Raw genomic sequence first — 20,968 nt, forward strand, 5'->3', positions numbered from 1 at the left:
TTCCAATCAAGCTTTTTTTTTTTTTTTTTTTTTTTTTTTTTTTTTTACAGAAACAGACTGGTGGACTGCATCTGGCCCTCAGGATGTAGTGTGCCTGCCCCTGTTGTGAAGTTTTAAAGGTGTGTGGCCACGATACTCCTAGACCTCATGCATCCTCGAAGTTCCGGGGTTCCGAGGTTCTGGGCCCTCTGGGTCCAGGGAGGAAGCCAGGTCAGGTGGCCGCAAAGGCCTTGACTGTGGTGGGGCAGACCTTAACCAAGGGAATCTATGGGTGCTTGGGGTCCCTCATGGCCCTGGTCAGGTGGGTGTGTCAGGCCTCCCCACTGAGCCCTGGTTGTGACCCGCGTGGCTGTTCTCCCCACCACCCCTTCCCTTCAGGGCAATGGCCACAGGCCCGGGCCACTGGAACAGCACCGTCAATGACACCTGGGGTGGGGACGAGCTGGGCTACAAGTGCCGCTTCAATGAGGACTTCAAGTACGTGCTGCTGCCTGTGTCCTACGGTGTGGTGTGTGTGCTCGGGCTGTGTCTCAACGCCGTGGCGCTCTACATCTTCCTGTGCCGCCTCAAGACCTGGAACGCGTCCACCACGTACATGTTCCACCTGGCCGTGTCCGATGCGCTGTACGCAGCCTCCCTGCCGCTGCTGGTCTATTACTACGCCCGCGGGGACCACTGGCCCTTCAGCATAGTGCTCTGCAAGCTGGTGCGCTTCCTCTTCTACACCAACCTTTACTGCAGCATCCTCTTCCTCACGTGCATCAGCGTGCACCGATGCCTGGGGGTCCTGCGCCCGCTGCGCTCGCTGCGCTGGGGCCGGGCCCACTATGCCCGCCGGGTGGCAGCTGCCGTGTGGGTGCTGGTGCTGGCTTGCCAGTCACCCGTGCTCTACTTCGTCACCACCAGCGCGCGTGGCGGCCGCGTTACCTGCCACGACACCTCAGCACCCGAGCTCTTCAGCCAGTTCGTGGCCTACAGTTCTGTCATGCTGGGCCTGCTCTTCGCAGTGCCCTTTGCCATCATCTTGGTCTGTTACGTGCTCATGGCTCGGCGGCTGTTGAAGCCAGCCTACGGGACCTCGGGAGGCCTGCCGCGGGCCAAGCGCAAGTCGGTGCGCACCATTGCCGTGGTGCTGGCTGTCTTCGCCCTCTGCTTCCTGCCTTTCCATGTCACCCGCACCCTCTACTACTCCTTCCGCTCCCTGGACCTCAGCTGCCACACCCTCAATGCCATCAACATGGCTTACAAGATCACCCGGCCGCTGGCCAGTGCCAACAGTTGCCTTGACCCCGTGCTCTACTTCCTGGCTGGGCAGAGGCTTGTGCGCTTTGCCCGAGACGCCAAGCCACCCACAGACCCCACTGCTACTACCCCAGCTCGCCGCAGACGGGGCCTGCACAGGTTGGACAGGACTGACATCAAGAGGACAAAAGATGTGTCGAGCAGCAGTGAGGACTCTAGGCGGACAGAGTCCATGGCAGCTGGTGGTGAGAACACTAAGGACATCCGGCTGTAGGACCTGAACCCCTGGCGCCTGTGCAAGTTAATATTGGGGGTGGGGGGAGTGGGGCGGCTGTGGGGACTAGGATTTCCTCCATTGGGATAGTCTCCCTAGATATGCCCCATTAGTGACTCATGCCTGATGGTCAAGGGAGCCGTGACCTCAACGCTCTGTCATTTGGCAGAATGTTCTCTGCAGTCAGAGATCTTAACAGTCCCTACAACCCCAGTCACCATTTGTATGTGTGAGTTGGGGAATAAGGCTTCGTGAAAGGCAAGGGTAAGGGGCCAATGCTGCCCCTGGCCTGACTCCCACATAATTAGCTGTCTGTGCCCAGCAAGGTATCTAGGCTGGAACCCAGCCTGATCGAGTCAAATGGAGAAACAGATGCAGAGAAGAAAGTGACTTACCAAGGTCACATAGTCTGGGCCTGAGCTACCTGGGAGGGGTGGAGTTTCAGGGTGATCAGAGGACCCTGGTAAGGAGCCAGAGCTGAGCCGGAGCTTCCCATGGAGCGGTCAAGGGCAGGTCTAGATGCCACAGTGGACACACCTCTGAGGAGCATCCCCATCCCTAGAGGTGACTGTAACATCTGGGAGCTGATGTCATAAACTCATCTGGAGGCTTCCCGGGCCTGGGAGCCAGTTTGAGGCTGCAACTTCTACCGAAGGTGTTGTTGCCTGCCGTGTTGTGCCCTATTGTGTGGTTTGAGGATGAGGATACAGTCTAAGAAGCTCTTACCATCCACACTGGAGTTCTTTCTCCAACCTCTACTCTTCTGCCACCTGCCTTCCCACTAGCTGCCTCAGTGGTAGTCTCACATCAGGGATCCTCTTTCCAGACCTCTTTCCAGGTCATCCCTCACTTTAGAGCCAAGTGGCTTTGGTGCCTGGCTCTGCTGAGTGCAGATAGGAGTCAGATGGGGTCCTGTCCTTGGGATCCCCTAGTTTAGGGATTAATGGCTATGAACGTCATGTGCTGGTAAATGTGAAACCATCTAACTGGCTTTCCAGGGGGTGAGGGGAACCCCTTATCTGTAGCATTGCTAATTGCCATGGTGCAGATACTCTTGCCTTGGCCAATTTCAGACCAGTAATGTGATGTCAGCCTCCTTGCAAAATTCCTGAAAATTTAACAATTGGCTCTTGCAAGCAGGTCCAACATGCTCCATCGCAACACTGGATAATGCTGAGTGATTGGAGGTGTGGACCAGCATGTGAGAGAGGCTTCCTGGGACACACTCCTGAACTGTAGCTTCTGAGAAAAGCAGTTTATCGGAGAAGAACATCCAGGTGCAGGGTACATCCTGGGCAAAGACATGGGGGCAGGAAAGCAGGGTATGCAGGAAGTGGAAGCAGGCTGGGCAGCCGGTGCTCAGTCTCAAGGCAGGAATGAGGCTGGGAGTGGGTCACCAGGCTAACAAGTCAGGGCTCCTTCCTTGCCTTTACCCGAGGTCTCCTTTGCACTGGGGCTAAGTATGGGAGAGATTCCCTTCTCTTCCTGTCCCATCCTCTGCCTCCTGGGAAAATCCTGCTATATGGCATAATGGTGCTCAGACTGGCTCAGGGTGAGGTAGATCTTTCTCACCTGTGACAGATTCTAGGTCCAGCCAGGACCACTGTGGAGGTTTGTGGAGCTGAGCTGGACAGGGACCAGCTCAGCCTTGGGGCAAAGCTAACAAGTCTCATTTTTTTTTTTAATGTTTTATTTATTTTTGAGACAGCACAAACAGGGGAAGGGCAGAGAGAGAGGGACAGAGGATCCAAAGTAGGCTCCGTGCTGACAGCAACGAGCCCAATGTGGAGCTCGAACTCACGAACCACTAGATCATGGCCTGAGCCCAAGTCAGACACTCAACCGACTGAGCCACCCAGGAGCCCCTGACAGGTCTCATTCTTAATCTCAAACATAAAGACCTACTCCCTCTCCCTCGGGGAGACCCCCTTTCCCTATAGGCCCACTCTGCCTGAGAGAAGATTCTTCCCTTCACTCCATGTCTTCCTGTCTCCTGTGACCTCTTCACCCTTTCCACTCTGTCAGAACGAGGCACTCCCAGGGGTTGCTCTATTTAGAATCTAGTTCCACACAGCTCCTTCATGCAACAGGGACCCATCACAAGCCATGACCCAACCAATTACTCTGCATTGTGCAACGTGGGTGTCCTGTTCAAAGTAATGTGAAATGCTCACCTCCCACATTCTAGGTTCTATATTTCTGTTCATATAACCAGAGTCCCTATGAGCTTTTTTGTGACTACTTCTCATAGACTGACCTTGAGCCAACCTTTCCTGCAGTCCCAAGCCTATCTCCTTCCTACCAGCTGCTGCTGAGGCTGAACCCCATTCTAGTTTATAGGAAGCCCCTACCCAGGTAAGATTACACCCAAAGGTGTAAATGCTGGGCTCTGATTCCCTCAGCCCTGCTTAGACCAGAGGCAGGAGGTTATACATCACGATTTGGGGGCTCCCGAGTGTGCATCTCTGGTTGGGGGTAGGGCAGTGGCCACCACAGGCCCAAGTTCCCTTAGTCCCCATTCCTTTTGTGTCCTGCCTACCTACCCTACCAGCAGCTTCCCTGGAGACCCTGAGAACCCAGGGCCCTGCAGCACATGGAACCAACACTACGGCATAGCACCAGGAAGCCTTCCTTGAATCAGCTGCCCGTGCATTTCCAAGGACATAGGACCTAGGGGAAAGGAGGGCCATATTCACCTTCTAATCCAGTGGCAGACACTGGTGGGGTGGGGAATGGAGACCCTAAGGGAACCGGGGACAGGCCAGGGTCTTGCCCCTGGACCCCAGTCAGATTGCCTGACCCCTCATCGTGGACATCTGGCCCTGCTGCTAGGCCTTCACCTAGTGGGTGAGGTTCCTGGCCCTCCCGCCTTGTGCTATTTTCAGCCCACGTAAGAACAGGATTTTCCACTCCCAGCCCCAGACCATTGTCCAGTAGTGACGTGGGGGGACCTGCCCACTCTCAAAATATCTCCTCTTACTCTCTGGGCCTCCCTGCCACCTCCCAACCACCCCACCTCCTCACCCTGACATCACTTCCTGGGGCTGTTGACTCTTGAAGGCCACTGTGAAAGGGCACAGCCACCTGACAGGGACCCCAGGGATTATCCAGCCCAGCTGTAGAGTTGAGAGGGGCGGGGCCTTGCCCAAGGTCACTCAGCAGGTCAGTGTGGCGCCTGGATGTGTGCCAGGGGCTCAGGCTGTCCCTGCTGGTCTGTTCCCTTTAGTACAGGTCGGTGCCTTTGTGGGATTCCTGCCATCACCCACAGTCCCCCAGCCCTTCCCACCCTGGTGGACGGAACTGGTGGATGGAGCTATGGCACTGAGGCCAGGGACATAGGACAGGAGTGGGGGGCAATAGCAATAGGTGGGGGGAAGAGCAAAGGCCTGCTGTCCTGCCTGCAGCAACTATTCTCAATGAGCTCAGTGCATCTAGGGCAGAGGCCCTGGCACACAGCGGGTCTCTGCCCTGGGTGGCTGGTGTCTCAGGGCCCAGGAGAAGTTAGGCCACCAGAGCTACCCCTCTGCCACCACTCTTGTCACGTCAGGTTTGGGCTGCTCTGTTCTAGCACATGAGGATGGGAACTCCTGTACTAACCCATGTCCCAGGCACTGTGCCAGACCCTTTCATATCTATTATTTATTCGTTGCCACAACTGTGTGAAATAGACATTATTTATCCCCATTTAGCAGATAAGGAGACAGGCTCCGAGAAGGGAGGCCTTGCTGTGGGTTATATAGGCAGCAAGTGAATGAGTCAAGATTGAGTCCAGGTCCCTCAGATGCCCAGATTCGTTCCTTTTCCAGTATCCCATACCACTTGTAACCCCTGTAGAGTGGGAGGGTCTGTAAGTAACCATGTGATTCAAGGGAGAGAGACAATATAGCAAGGAAGGGGTTAAGAGCACAGATTCGATGCCCATGCCACCTCTGTTTGAGTGTGGTCTCCTTTTCCTCCAACTGTGGCACTTTGCTCAAAGTACTTAATCTTGCAGGGCCTCGGTTTTCTCATTTCCGAAAAGAGATACTACCTGCCACGTGGGGCACTGGGTCAATATACATGAACACTTAGAACAGTACCTGGCACACGGTGAGCATTTACATGCCAGGCACTGTGCCAAGGTGATACAGAGGCAAACCGGCCGGACCCTGCCCTCATGGAGTTGACATAATTTAATATATAACCATACCAGGATAAATTATTTGAAGGAAAGGAATGTCCAGCCAGTGAGCAACAGTGGGCCTCCTATGGCCAAGGCTTCACCAGGATGTGGGAAGAGGAAAGCAGGTCTATCCTGGGATAAGGTGTGGGACCGCCCTCTGCCCTGCTTGGAGCTCGTTGGCCTTCAGGCCCACGGGCCTGTGTGTGTTTACAGAACCTTATCCCTCTGCCAGGCTGGGAGAGGGCAGCAGGGAAAAGGTGGGGGGGGGGGGGGGGGCGGGGCAGGATGCCCTTGCTGTAAAGCTTCTAGAGCCACCTTCTATGGACTAGAGAGCTCCAGCTCACCCATGGCACCAGGCTTAGCCGTTTCTGCCTAACTGGTGGTGACTGTCATGGGGTGCTGCAGCTTCTTGGTTCAACCAAGAGCCTGGAGACCCAAGGTGGCAGGACTGACTGGGAGCTAGGCCAGAACAGGCAATGAATAGGCAACTTTTGCTGTGTGACCGGAGGACCTGCCTGCCCTCTCTGGGTCACTCTCTGAAGCCCTTACCTCCCATGTTCCAGTTCTCTCTGTCTCAGGGCATTAGCTACCTAGATCTTCAGCAAAGGCACAACGAACAGCTGCTCCCCCAGGCACTCCCCCAAGGCCCCTGGGCTCTCTGTTCTGAGGACTAGAGTTGGGGCAGCAAGACTCCCCTGGCATCAAGTGACTAGAGAGGTACAGTGCCTCCCTTGGCACCCTGCAGTGGCTTGGAGTGGAGCTGGTCCAATGTCTGATGTCCCTGCCTCCTGTGAGGTGGACGGTGGAGTCTGACCAGGAGTAACTAAGCAGTAGGCTGAGAGATGTGTTTGCCTTTCCAAGGGGTGTGTGCTGGTGGGATGTGGAGGGGGGGGGGAAACGAGCCCCAGAAGCCAACTTCTTATCCTCCTCTGCCCTATGTGCCATGTGACTTGGTATACATCCCTTCTCCTCTCTGGGCCTCAGTTTCCCCATCTGCCGTGGGGCTTGGCTCCACCCAGCCACTCTTCCTCCAGTACAGGCTTCCTGAGCTTGCCTCTGTCTTGGCTCCAGCTCAGCCAGGTGTCCAGACTCAGTCCTGTCCCAGCCAGGAACAATGGGCCAGGCTGGGCCAGTCACTCACGGGCCCCAAACTCAGTCCCCAAGGGCTTACCCTGGACTATTTTCAGACCTTGGAGATGGAATCAGAAAAGGATTTTCCACTCTCAGCACAATGGCTGCCCCGGACCATTGTCTAGCAGTGACCAGGGGATCCGTCTGCCCAAAAATACCTTCCCTGCTCCTACCTTCTGGGCCTCTGCCTCCTGTTCCTCACCTCCCTGCATTGACATGGCTTCCTGGGGCTGTTAACTCCTGAAGGCTGTTGTGAAACAGCATGTTGAGTCCCCTGGAAGACATGACCAGTTGGAATCAGTTTTCCCTCCCGGCAGGGACCCCAGGGATTATTTATTAGCAGATAAGAGATGAGAGACCGAGAGAGAGAGCTATGCCTTTCACTAGGTCACACAGCAGTCAGCATGGAGACTAGATGTGAGGCCAAGGCTTTCTGTCTGCTTCTGCTGCCTCTGCTGCCCTCATTAGCACTGGTCTGCCCCATCTGAGAGCTCACCTTGGAAGGTCACAGGTGGACATGCTGCAAAGAGGCCTGGGTGACATGGGTGAGAGGGGGTGCACCTTGGAGCTCCCTATTCAGTCCTATTTTTACCAAATGTGGCTTTAGCTTGCCCTGAACTCAGGTTACCAAGTTGCAGCTCTGGGGAAAGAAGAAGACTGGGGGACACAGGGAAGCTGAGGCCGGAGGAGGGTTCTGGCACAGCTTGGCCTTCACCAGCTCTGTGACCACAAATTCAATTTCTTCATCTGTAAAATGGAACTGATAATATTTCTTTTTCCAGAGTACTGAATAGTGAGGCACAAACACACAACTATTTTATTTTCTTCCTATCAGTACTGCCTACTCAATGATGTCTAATTTCCCTTTCCCATCCATAAACTGCATTTTTGGCAAACTCCAAAACTTTGAGTCACTTTTGAGTAACAAAGTTCATTCCAGCTTAAGGTTCTAATCCCTACTTAAATTAATGCTCACTCCTCTTCTTCCCCAGTGCTGGGAGGACCCTCCTCACCCCTCCTTTGGGTCCCTCTCTCCTCCAGGTGTTGGGCAAGGTGGGGAGGAAAGGCACCAGTATATCCTCCCCAGGACTGCCACAGTTCTTTCTTGCCATCCTGGCTTCTCTGGCCATCAGTGCCCCTGCGCATGGAGCCCTCCAAACACCAGCCCACACACCTTTGTAAAAGAGTCTCTTCATTCGCCCACTCTGAGTGTGCCCCATCTTTCCTGCCGAGACTGTAACTCATACCCTAGTTTCCTTGAGTGACTTTCCTAAGGCACCCCTCACCTGGCTTGGTTGAGAACTCACAACAGCAGAAATGTTTTCAAGTTCACGGAGCCCAGTGTTCAGCTTATAGAATCAGCATGGAGGGGGGTGGGTAGAGGGTTGGGTTAATAAACTCTGAGAAGGTGTCTGACCCCAATTGTTTTCAGGTTTCTTTCAAAAGTCAGGCATTTTACCCCTCTGTATCCTTAGATTTATGTCCTAGAGCCAAATTCCAAATCAGCAGCCACATGAAAAGTCCCACCTCATTGTGGGATTAACTGTTAGACCAGCCTTTGTGACCAAAGCAATTGCAAAATGTGGGGGAGGAAAGTCAAAGCCTATTGCATGGGTCACCACACAGCCTGTGCTAATGTGTATGTGTGTGTGTTTATGCCTGTGTTGAGTTGTCGCATCTGTGTTTGAGGTAGGGCTGAGGTGGGAAGGGCAGTACCCATAGACACCAAGAAGATACCTGGAGACAGAAGGGCTTTGGGTTGGTGGCCACTCCGGAGGAAGCAGAGGGAGGAGGAGGGGCTACCAGGAGGTCAAACTAATGGACGTATACAGGCTTGGGGATGGCCCAAAGAGATGGGGAGTAGGGAGAGGATCCAGCTGCTAGCTCTCTGAACCCCTTCACTTCCCTCATTCCCCATTCTTCTTTCTTTCCTCAGCTCCCCTCCCTCCATACTCCCCATTTTCCTCCTCCTTTTGCTCCCTGTTCCCAGAATTCCTGCTAACAGAGAGAAGCAAATGGGGCAGGACAGAGCAACAGACTCATTCCTTCATTCTTGAGCACTGGCTCACCTCCCTTCCCGGCCGCTGTGCTTAGGATTCTGTAGGTCCCCAGTTTGTGGATGCTGCTCTGCTGCCCCCTGGTGGCCAGAGCTGGCTGCAGAGGCAGGAATGGGGGCTGAGGTCGGGACCTTCACCTGTGGAGGAGAAGAAAATGATCCTGCTGGCAGCCAGGATGTTGGAGAGTGCAAGGTGGGGGGTAGGACTAAGAATTTAAACAGGGAACACAGTTTACAAAACACCCTGACTTGCAAAACAGGTAATAGTGCTTGTTCAATCCATGATGTTTATCTCATCCTATCTAAGCTCACACTTATAAACACCTATGGACTGAGACTCACAAGTTCCAAGAGAAAACCACAGACAAATTGATCTAATAGTAACACTCCTTGAGGACTCCTGTATTCTCAGCACAGGATTGCTGACTGTTCCAGTAACTCCCTGCTCTGCAAATTCAATCTCTGCCACAGAACTATCCTTTGAAGTCCAGCCCCCCACAATCCCATGAGCACTCTTCTTTAACTGCCCCCTTTGGAGACACCCCAGGGATCCTCCAGTGTGAAGCCTTTGCTGCAGCAAATAATAAGCCCATCCTTGTTGGCTACAGGTGTGTTTCTGGTGGCGCAGGCTGACCAGCACTGACCAGAGGTTCCTGGGTGAAAGAGTGAGAGCAGGTGACATTTCAGCTCTCCATTCCAGCCTATCCACTCCCATAGGCTCTCAGAGACTGTCCCATCTACAGCCCTACAGCCCCTAGCTGACCCATCATGGTGCACCCTGGCACCAGGACAAAGTGCTGGACCGTGGGTGTTTTATTCCCTCTGAGGAAGCTCACTGTGTCCAGCTGTTGGCTTTTGTAAAGGCAAGACTGAGGAGCAGACACAGCTGCTCCTTCTTCAGGGATGCTGACTTGGCCCACTCTGGTTCTACCAGGAGGTGTGGGGGGGGGCACCTGAGGGTAGTGCCATGATGTCCTCTGGCCTTGAGTGTCCCTTTGACCTCCTGCTTACCTTCAAGGCCCCAGGTGGGATTCCCCACCTTCACTGGCTGTCAGGAAGACCCCCAAGCTCTGGGTCTGAGGATACAACTGAGTGTTTGGGAGAGGGGCTAGAGGCTCTCTTAAGGGGCATGCAGATCTGGGGCTGGACTCCAGGCCCTGAGGACCAGCCCCTCCTTCCAGTCTGGGAGCTCTTGTGAAGGGAAGCCAGAATCTTCTCCCCTCTCTAAGGGTGGAACTCTGTAAAGATCTGCATCTGCGCCTCCAAGAGTCCCCTCTGCACCTTCCTAACACCCTGACATCATTTGCACTCTCTCTCCCACCTCCAGGGACAGGGAGTTCACTCTTTCCTAGGCATCCCCTTCCCCTTTGGGAGAGTCCTCCTCACAGGAGCCCTGTCTCCCAGCTTGGCCTAAGGGGCACACAGCATATTTGCCCTCCACCCAGGGCAGCCATTGGAAGGGTATGACCAAGACTCTGAGTTGGCCCTTCTCCAAGCTGGTGCCCCCAGCCCCCTGCCCTGCCCCATTCCAATGCCTCCACTCCACCAGAGACTCTGACCTCTGGATGCCCCTAGAAATCCTTGCCTCCTCGCATGGTAGCCTCTAAGACTAGACTCCATCCCCCTGGGAGGTATAACCCAGCTCAGCTGGTCCTCTGGGAGCTTTCATCCTAGTAGGAAAAGACAGAGCTCTTTGTCTATTTTGGTCACTAATTTATCTCCCATGCTGAGAATAGTGCCTGGCACATAGTAGGTACACAACACTTACCTGAAATAATGAATAAAATAAATGAATGACTGAGGTCCACAGTGAGGTATAAGTGAGATAAATTGTGTAGACTGTTTTGCAAAATATCTAGTACTAGTGGGTACTCATTACAGGTAATTCCTTTTCTTTGCAAAACAAGTCAAATTAATTATTTCATGTAAGTTTCACAATGGCTCTTTGAGGCAAGAACATTATTATTGATTCATCCATTTATCCAACAAATATTTACCAAGAGCCTACTATATTCCAGGTACTGTTGTTGTACGTACTTGGAAATCATCAGTGAATAAAAAGCAAAGACCCTTCCCTTGCTTTACATCTAGGGGGTGATGAGAGACAAAAAGTAACAGACATAATGAAATGTAAATTCCATGGTGTGTTAGAAGGTGATGGGTGCTGTGGGGAAAACAGCAGAGCAGGAAGAGGGATTGACAGGTCAGGCTGGCAGAGGGGGAAGGGGTGGGAGGGGTGTGATTTTAAATAGAGTGGTCAGGTGACTCAAGAGGGGCCCAAGAGAGGGCATTTGAGCAAGCTTGAAGGAGGGGTGGGAGTTAGCTAAGGGACTCTCTGGGGGAAGAGGTTTCCACATAGAGGGGACCGTAAACACATGGTCCCACTGCCCGTGTGAGGAGTCCGTGGCTGGGGTGGAGGCAGGAGGAGTTGGAGCCAGAGATGGGGGGAATCTGGTAGGACATGGAATGAGGTGGGAAGCCACAACAGAGACACAATCTGACATATTTTAGAGGGATCTGGCTGCTGTGTTGTGAATAAACCGTAGTGGGGGCAAGGATAGGACCGCAAGAACAGGAAGGAGCTAATTCAGGAAGCCAGGAGAGAGAGCATAGGGATTGGGATCAGGTGGTAGCAATGGAGGTGGCGAGAAATGGACCAATGCCAGGTGTATTTTGAAGGAAGAGCCAATAGGATTCCTGATAGTTTTTTCCTGCCAGGTTTGACAGGCAGTGAAACTGCAATCCAGAGGAGGTCTAGCCAGGTGGCACACACCCACAGGTCACTGAGTAGAGCAGAGGATGGGGGTAGAGGTGGCAGGAAGGTCCCTGAGGCTAGGGCGGTGTCTGGGGGAGGAGAGGGCAGGATGGGAAGGATTCTGTTGCAGCAAGTCACAAACCAGCCCCAGGCAGCTGGGCGTTAATTTGATCAATGGCTTTTTCCTCTTCCCCTCAATTCCCCTATGATGACCTTTTAATTGGGTCCATTTGTTCCAAGACCAAGAACTGAGCAGATGCCAGAGTATTTGCCTATTATTAAATAGATTAGGAAATGGCCCTAGGCTTTCGGCTGCCAGAGAAGTCAGAGCAACTGCGTGGCTTCTCTGAGGAGTAACCACAGGCCCTCCTTTCACTGCAGAGCCCAGGCCAGGCATCTTGTCTTCATCCGTGCTGCCCCTCTGCAGTATCCTTGCCCCTGCATGGCTCACCTGCTAACTGTCTCCTCCTCCTTCAAGGCTCACTTCAAAATCCCCTCCTCAGGAAGCCTTGCTGATCACCATCCCTGCCCTCGGCCTCCTCTCCCTGGGCAGAAAACTCTCACACGTGTGGTGAAGGATCCCTCAATGGAGGGCCTGCCTCTAACATAAGACATGGTCCAAGCTGGGGTTTTTAGGGAAGAGGGATTTAAAGAGCATTTAAATCACAACCTCACTTAAGTAAAAAAAAAAAAAAAAAAAAACACCACTTTTCAATTTCCCCCTAGTTCCTCCCCACAGAGAAGCTGGAGTCAGAAGGGGTGGGATGCAGGGAGGGGAGGAGAGAAGTAAGTGTGAAATTCATATCTTGTGTGGAAAGGAACCCTCTTGCACTGTTGGTGTGAATGCACCCTGGTACAACCATTCTGGGAAACAGTAGGGAGGCTCCTCAAAAAGTTAAAAATAGAACTACCCTGTAATCCAGCAATCACACTGCTAGGTATTTACCTAAAGAATACAAAAACACCAATTCAGGGGCACCTGGGTGGCTCAGTCAGTTAAGCGTTCAACTTCGGCTCAGGTCATGATCTCGAGATTTGTGAGTTTGAGCCCCGCGTGGGGCTCTGTGCTGACAGCTCAGAGCCTGGAGCCTGCTTTGGATTCTGTGTCTCCCCCTGTCTCTTCCCCTCCCATGCTCATGCTCTGTCTCTCAATAATAATAAACATTAAAAAATTTAAAAAAACACTAATTCAAAGGGATACGTGCACCCTGATGTTTATAGCAGCATTATCTACAGTAGCCAAACTATGGAAAGAGCCCAAGTGTCCAGCAATTGGTGAATGGATAAGAAAGATGTGGACTATTACTCAGCCATAAAAAAGAATGAAATCTTGCCTTTTGCAATGACATGGATGGAGCTAAAGAGTATTATGCTAAGTGAAATAAGTCAAAGAAAGACAAACAGCATATGATTTCACTCGTACGTGGAATTTAAGAAACAAAACAAATAAACAGAGGGGAAAAAAGAGAGAGAGCGAGAAACCAAGGTACAGACTCTTAACTATAGAAAACAAACTGACGGTCACCAGAGGGGAGGTTGGGGAGGGGGTAAAATAGGCGATGGGGATTAAGGAGGGCACTTGCTGAGATGAGCACCAGGTGTGTATGGAAGTGTTGCATCACTAAATTCTACACCTGAAACTAATATTGCACTGGATGTTAACTAACTGGAATTTATATAAAAACTTCAAAAGAATAAAGTGCACAATTCACCATGAAAAATTTATACTATGGAAATGTAAACTCGACGGGAGAGAAAGAAAACCGTTTCCTGGCAGAAACAAATTCAAACTGTTTAAAAAAACACTGGTTACTTCCATTTGAGACATTATTGATTTGCTCTGTGAAAGATGGGGATTTAGTTTTCTTCCCTCATCCTCCTGTTGCAATTTTCTGGATAAAACAATATTCAGTGCTTCCATTTTTACGGCCTTGAAAGTATTGTTTGTAGTAACACAGCATTCTATGATTACATTTTCTTTCCTGCATAACTTTTTGTTTTTCCTAGAATTAATCATTGTCTCACTGTACACCCTTCAGAGGGGCATCTGCTAAAGACAAAGAAAATTAAAAAGAAATCTTAAACAGTATTTGTAGTTACACCACAAGTGGCTATTGAGCACTTGAAATATGATTTGTCTGAATTGCATTGAGGCATAAAATACACACTGGATTGCAAAGACTTGAGTACAAAAAAAGAAGGTTGTAAAATATCTCATCAATTTTTTATATTGGTTACATATTGAAATGGTAATATTTTGGATGTAACGAGTTAAATAAAATGTATTACAAAAATTAATTTCATTAATTTCTGATTACTTTTCTAATGTGGTTCCTTGAATATTTTGTTACTTTTTTAAGTTTTATTTATTTTGAGATAGAGTGGGGGAGAGGCAGCGAGAGACGGAGAGAGACTCCCAACCAGGCTTCGTACTGTCAGTGCAGAGTCTGATGCGGGGCTCAAACTCATGAACCATGAAATCATAACCTGAGCCATAGTTGGACACTTAACTGACTGAGTCACCCAGGTGCCCCTCCTTGAATATTTTAAATTATACCTGTAGCTTGCATTGTATTTCTTTTTTTTTTTTTAATGTTTTTATTTATTTTTGAGACAGACAGAGAGAGACAGAGCATGAGCAGAGGGAGAGGGAGACACAGAATCCGAAGCAGGCTCCGGGCTCTGAGCTGTCAGCACAGAGCCTGACACGGGGCTCGAACTCACAGACTGTGAGATCATGACCTGAGCTGAAGTCAGACGCTTAACCGACGGAGCCACCCAGGTGCCCCACATTATATTTCTATAGAACTGTTCTAGGCAGTGATTGTCAAAGACTGCTGGTAAATATGACAGTCTCCTGAGACCTGGATGCACTGACCAATATAACATCACAAAAAGAGAACTAGGCGTGATGTCTTGCTGATGTGGTACCAAAGGAAGTATGTACCGCCACCTATGAATTCTTACCAAAAAATCAAGCCTGAGTGTGATCAAGCCTCTGGATTTAACTACCACTTTTCAGGAAATAGAGTCCGTAGGAACATGTTAAATGACAGCACGGACAATTAGCTAGATTCAGAATCTGAGAACTTATACAGGATAAATGACCTGGTTTCTTCATAAATAAATGGGGGGAAAATGGCAGAGGAGTGGACGTAGGAAGAGAAGTCAAAGCCAAGGTCCCATCTCTCTTCATTGCTATAAAAGCATAAGGCCCCAACTCCTGAAACATTCAGAAGCCATTTATCCTGAAGGCAAACGGGGGGGAGGGAATCGGAAACAGAGAAAAGGCTGGACAACTTTTGGGTTTTCTCCACTGTTATAAGTGAATTGTGTGCCCCCCTCAAATTCGTATGTTGAAGTCCCAACACCCAGTGCCTCAGAATGTGATGTTATTTGGACAAAGGGTCTTTAAAGAGGTAATGGAGTTAAAATGAGGTCACTGGGGTGGGCCCTAATCCAGTGTGACGGGTGTTCTTGTACAAAGAGGAAATTTGGACACAGACACATACAGAGGTAAAGCGACATGAAGACACAGGGAGAAGACAGCCATCTACAAGCCAGGGAAAGCCAAGATCCATCTCTCATGGCCCTCATAAAGAACCAATCCTGCCATCACCGTGATTTTTGATTTCTAGCCTCCAAAACTGTGAGAAAATAAATTTCCGTTGTTCAACCCCCCAGTCTGCAGTGTTTGTTATGACAGTCCTATCACCCTAATTCATCCACCTGTCAGTGGGGTGGGAACTCAAGACAATCATCCCATCTGTTATAGGGGGAAAGGGAGCTGCGTTTTCTTTGCCTGTGTCTCCCCAGATGGGAATGCCTGGTAGAAGTTACTTCTCAGGGCCCGAGTTTCCCCTTGCTGGGTTAACAAGCTGTCACCATGGTGGGGGGCCTGGCCCTAACCACCCTAATCAGCCTAAATTCTCATCTTCACACCCCCATGCTGTATTTCCTCTTCAACCTCTTCACAGATTTGTTTTCACCGCCAAAATGTTGATGATCTTTGTATCAAAGAACATCATCTCTTGTATTGGTTGCATGACTCAGCTGATTTTCTTACTCTTTATTGTCATTTCTAAATATGATGTGTCAATATTAATGGGCTATAATTGCTTTGTAGCTGCCTGTAATCCATCATTGTTCCAAGGCCACCACATCTTATCAGGGGTGTTTGGTGTTAAAGTTTGGTGTGTATGTGTGTGTGTGTGTGTGTGTGTGTGTGTGTATGAGAGAGAGACAGAGAGAGACAGAGAGAGACAGAGAGATATAGTACTTGCTGGAGCCACTGCCCATAGAGGGCACACGCTTAGGCCAGCTGTCTGCAAGCAATGTCCCAAACCATTAACTATATGAAAACTTCCTGGTCCTCTAAATGTCTTACACCAGCACACCTATGTCCGTGAGGAGGTTGTTTTCACTGTGACAGGCACTAATATCCGGTACCCAGTCCTCCTTTCTTTGCTTTTCATCCAATCTGCTCAAGTAAATCAAAACCCATCAGCACCTGTGGCTCTGACATCAATGCCATTTCTCTTTTCTTTGGGTGAGGAGCATTTATGTGTCTTAAACATTCTTCTCTGTGGATCAGGGTCTATGAACTGGTGTATTTCCTATTGCCATGTGGGTCCATGCTGAATCCCTATGTAAAGACCGAGGAAAAAGGAAAATCCCGGTTAAAACCCAGGAAAGCAGGGATCTGGTAAGGAGATCTGAACTTTTGTTTTATTGGTATTTTTTCATGTGGGATTTTGTTCCTAACTATGTTCATTCTACATATGGAGGAATGGTTAGTCTTTTCTTAAAATAGACTTGTTTCATCATTTCTCTTGTAGGTAATCTTGGTTCGTTGTTTGCTTTCTCATCTCCTGCACACTTTGGAGACAGGTTTGACTAAGTGTGGTTGTTTATACACTAGACCCTTTTTCATTACTCTTTGTCATCCCTTTGTCTCCTGCTCTTTTTCCAATCCTGCACCTATACTATAAGCCCACAGTGACCCGGAGAAAAGTTAAACACTGCAACTTACTTACTTAAGCCCAGGAGTGCCAAATATTTTGGAAGTGCTCTCTTTCTTGTCAGTTACTGGAAGAGGAAGCAAGGTTCCAAAGAAATGCCTCTTTGTCAACCTGTGTAAACAGCTCAAGGTGGACCCAAACCCTCTTGATCTTGGTTTATTATCCTTGTCACTCTTGCTTTGTTATTCTGGCCTTTATTGTCTGCTTCTCAGAGTGGCAACATCTAAGAGCTTCTGCCAGCCTTGTCTGCAAGTGGTGGCAGCTGGAGGTATTAATACACACATCCCAGCTTCCCGGTGAGTAAGGACATTTGTGGGCTCCCCCGCAAAAGAGAAGGAAGTCAGGGCTTTTCCCTTTGAGATGTGAATCACATCCCCTTATTTTCAAACTTCGGAGACAAAAAATAAACTGTAAAGAACAATTCTGTTGTTTCTTATCTGATAATTTTCAATGCAGGACAGCATTACTCTGTTAGTATTTTTCTGATCTGCAAATTGCCAGGAGCCAAAGTGGGCGTCATGTATGTCAATACAATAAAACATTAGATAATGACGAGAACATGTGACAACACCACTTTGACGTCACGAATGCCCGAAATAGCACTAATTTAGAATGATTAGAGGACTAGATATGTATTCAAGAACTCAAGGGGGAGGATGGATGATAGTATAAAAGTTGCATGATATTATCTAAAATGGTATCAAATATTCTGAAAAAAAAATTTAGTTCTTGCAGAAAAATTTTGTCATTTGTCATTTAAAACCACTGTGCATAAAAGTGCATAAACAATTCATCTGCCTTTTAATTTTACAGTGAGGTTCAACACGGAAAAATCAGCTGAATACTGACAATAATAAACTGTTATCCTAGGAAAGGTGTGTGGGTCTACTTAAACTTTGTCTCACCAGTAAGACCATAGGCATCGTTAAGACAAAGGTTGTTTCCTATGCTTCCTTCATTTCTCCAGTGCTTCCCCCCTTCTTAGTTTATATGGCAAGAAATATGAAGTTGAATATCAACTTGAGATATCAAGAAATATCAGTTGAATTGGAACCTCTTGTTCTATTACTTAAATAAAGCACTGCAGTGGTTGAAGGAAGGTTTTGATGATTTACTCTGTGCTGGCACAGCGCTAAGAATCTTACATATATTACCTCAAACCATGTAGAACAGAATTATCCCCCTTTTTATGAGAGACTGGCTCTCTGAGAGGTGTAAGTGAGGGCTTTGTTCTCCTGTTTCTGTTGTTCCTGTTATCAGGACCCTGGGCCCCAGTTCCAGCTCCTTTCCTTACAGATTGGGTGAACTTGGACAAGACCATGGGTCTCTCTCTCTCTCTCACTTTCCTCCTTGAAAAATGGAAGTAATCATGTGTTCTATATAAGGGTTTTTTTTTTAATTTTTTTTTAACGTTTATTTATTTTTGAGACAGAGACAGAGCATGAATGGGGGAGGGGCAGAGAGAGAGGGAGACACAGAATCTGAAACAGGCTCCAGGCTCTGAGCTGTTAGCACAGAGCCTGACACGGGGCTTGAACTCACGGACCGAGAGATCATGACCTGAGCTGAAGTCGGACGCTTAACCGACTGAGCCACCTAGGTGCCCCTATATAAAGTTTGAAAAGATTAATGTGTGTGTTTATGCAAAGTACTCATAAAGTGGTAAATCCCTATATAAATTTTTGTTTATAAAAATTTTCAGGGGTACTTGGGTGGCTCAGTCAGTTGAGCGTCCAATTCTTGATCTCAGCTCAGGTCATGAATTCAGGGTTGTGAGTTCAAGCCCCACAATGGGCTCCATGCTGGGTGTGGAGCCTACTTAAGAGAAAAAAAAATTTTTTTTTATTTTTCTCAAGAATGAGATCAAGTCCCAGAATTTGGGGGCAACTTAATTAAATGTGACATCTTGATTTAAGAAAGGGATATGTTTTGACCAAAAAGAATGAAATCTTGCCATTTGCAACAATGTGGTTGGAACTAGAATGCATTATGCTAAGTGAAATAAGTCAGTCAGAGAAAGAGAAATGTCATATTTCACTCATATGTGGAATTTAAGGAACAAAACAGATGAACATAGGGGAAGGGAAGGAAAAATAAGATAAAAACAGAGAAGGAAGCAAACCATACAAAACTCTTAAATACAGAGAACAAAGTGAGGGTTGCTGGAGGGGAGATGGGTGGGGGATGGGTTAAATGGGTGAGGGGCATGAAACAGAGCACTTGGGATGAGCACCGGGTGTTATATGTAAGTGATGAGTCACTAAATTCCTTATTTTTTTTTAATTTTATTTTTTATTTTTTAAAATTTACATCCAAATTAGTTAGCATATAGTGAAACAACGATTTCAGGAGTAGATTCCTTAGTGCCCCTTACCCATTTAGCCCATCCCCCCCCACACCCCCTCCAGTAACCCTCTGTTTGTTCTCCTTATTTATGAGTCTCTTCTGTTTTGTCCCCCTCCCTGTTTTTATATTATTTTTGTTTCCTTTCCCTTATGTTCATCTGTTTTGTCTCTTAAAGTCCTCATATGAGTGAACTCATGATTTTTGTCTTTCTCTGACTAATTTCATGTATCGTTGAGTCACTAAATTCTATTCCTGAAATCATTATTTCACTATATGTGTTTCCTTTTTATTTAATTTTCAACTAAATAACATTCATTAGGTTCAAACAAACAAAAATATTGAAAGGTAAACAGTGAAAAGTCTACCTCTCATTGATTCTAGTAAGTAATCACTATTCATGATTTTTTCTTTATCTTTCCAGATAATTAATTGTATGCATTTACAAGCCCTGAAAATTGTGCTTTCTTATCTTTTTCTGTCCTACACAAAAGGCTATGTACTTGTACAGATATTTCTAGATTTCTTCTGCAGATTTCTTGAAGGTCTTCACACACTAATACATAAAAAGCTTACTCGTTTGGGGGCCCCTGTGTGGCTCAGTCAGTTGAGCATCCAACTGCAGCTCAGGTCATGATCTCACAGTTCGTGGGTTTGAGCCCAGCATTGGGCTGTATGCTGATAGCATGGAGCCTGGAACTTGCTTCGGATTCTGTGTCTCCCTCTCTCTCTCTGCCCCTCCCCTGCTCATGCTCTGTCTCCCTCTCTCGTTCTCAAAAATAAATAACATTAAAAATTTTTTTTTGAAAAATCTTACTTATTTGGCTTACAGCCATAATTTATACGACTAGTTCCCTGTGAATAGGATTTTCAGGCCATTTCCAACCTTTGGATATTGATTTGTTGATTTCTTAAAGAACTGAAATGAATGAAAGTATCAACTCTTTCTTTGCTATGAAGTTTAAATTGTTGAACCAAAAAATAATGTCTGTCTGTACCTCCGATTCACCAAGTCTGATTTAGGAGGGAGAGGCATCTGCTCATACCAAATAAAAGACTTGCCTCCTGATCTCAAGGTTCAACTGTCATGTCATTTGGCTTCTTGGTCCATGTGTTGATTTTGTCACCCCTCAGTCCCCCTGCAGTGGTGGTGTTGAGAGGCCAATGAGGTTCCAGAGGCCATGTGAGCAGCAGATCTCTATGAATTGTCACCTCTTTTGTCACGGGCACCATGTTACTTTTATTTATTATTATTTTTTTAAGGTTTTATTTTTTTTTAATTTTTTTTTAACGTTTATTTATTTTTGAGACAGAGAGAGACAGAGCATGAACGGGGGAGGGTCAGAGAGAGAGGGAGACACAGAATCCGAAACAGCCTCCAGGCTCTGAGCTGTCAGCACAGAGCCCGACGTGGGGCTCGAACTCACAGACTGCGAGATCATGACCTGAGCCCAAGTCAGCCGCTTAACCGACTGAGCCATCCAGGCGCCCCTAAGGTTTTATTTTTAAGTAATCTCCACACCCAATGTGGGACTCGAACTCACAACCCCAAGATCAAGAGTCACGTGCTCTATGGACTGAGCCAACTAGGAGCCCCTGTTCCTTTTAAAGCATGTTAACTTCTGAATCAGGAGCAGCTCTGATAGGCATGAAGCTGGTAGGAAGGAGCTGAGCTGAAAAGAGAAATGTCCAAATCTTGCCTCAGAAATCTTGAGTTCTAGTCCTGAGCAATACTTCCTAGATGTGTAACCTAAAGGAAGTCATGTAGTCTCTATGAGCCTCAGTTTCCTCATCTCTAAGATGGGGATAATTGGAGTATGTACAAACGAAGCATGATAATGTATGTAAAACACTTAGCACAACGCCGGCTCATAGCACACACAAAATAAATACTAGTATGTTTTGTTAGTGGAATTTGGAAGGATAAACAGGACTCACTGAGAAGATAAGGAAAGGAATAACATTCCAAGAGGGGGAGCAGCAC

The 20,968-nt window shown here is 48.2% G+C and overlaps 1 protein-coding gene across 6 annotated transcripts in view; it reads left to right on the forward strand.

Moving 5' to 3' along the window:
* P2RY2 (purinergic receptor P2Y2) overlaps positions 1–13,918 on the forward strand; it is a 28,323-nt gene extending 14,405 nt beyond the window's left edge. For 4 of the 6 annotated variants that reach the window (XM_086678255.1, XM_086678253.1, XM_086678256.1 and 1 more), the window contains 2 exons: positions 51–119; positions 379–13,918. In XM_086678255.1, the coding sequence (XP_086534381.1) occupies positions 383–1,516 (1,134 nt within the window). In that variant the 5' untranslated portion in view covers positions 51–119; positions 379–382 and the 3' untranslated portion in view covers positions 1,517–13,918. Of the gene's footprint in view, positions 1–50 lie in introns of all 6 variants that reach the window. The other 2 variants (XM_086678254.1, XM_086678252.1) reach the window with 2 other exon arrangements.
* The last annotated feature ends 7,050 nt before the right edge of the window (positions 13,919–20,968 follow it).

Source organism: Puma concolor, chromosome D1 (genome assembly GCF_028749965.1).
Source record: "Puma concolor isolate L17-30 chromosome D1, mPumCon1.1.hap2, whole genome shotgun sequence".
Lineage (NCBI taxonomy): Eukaryota > Metazoa > Chordata > Mammalia > Carnivora > Felidae > Puma > Puma concolor.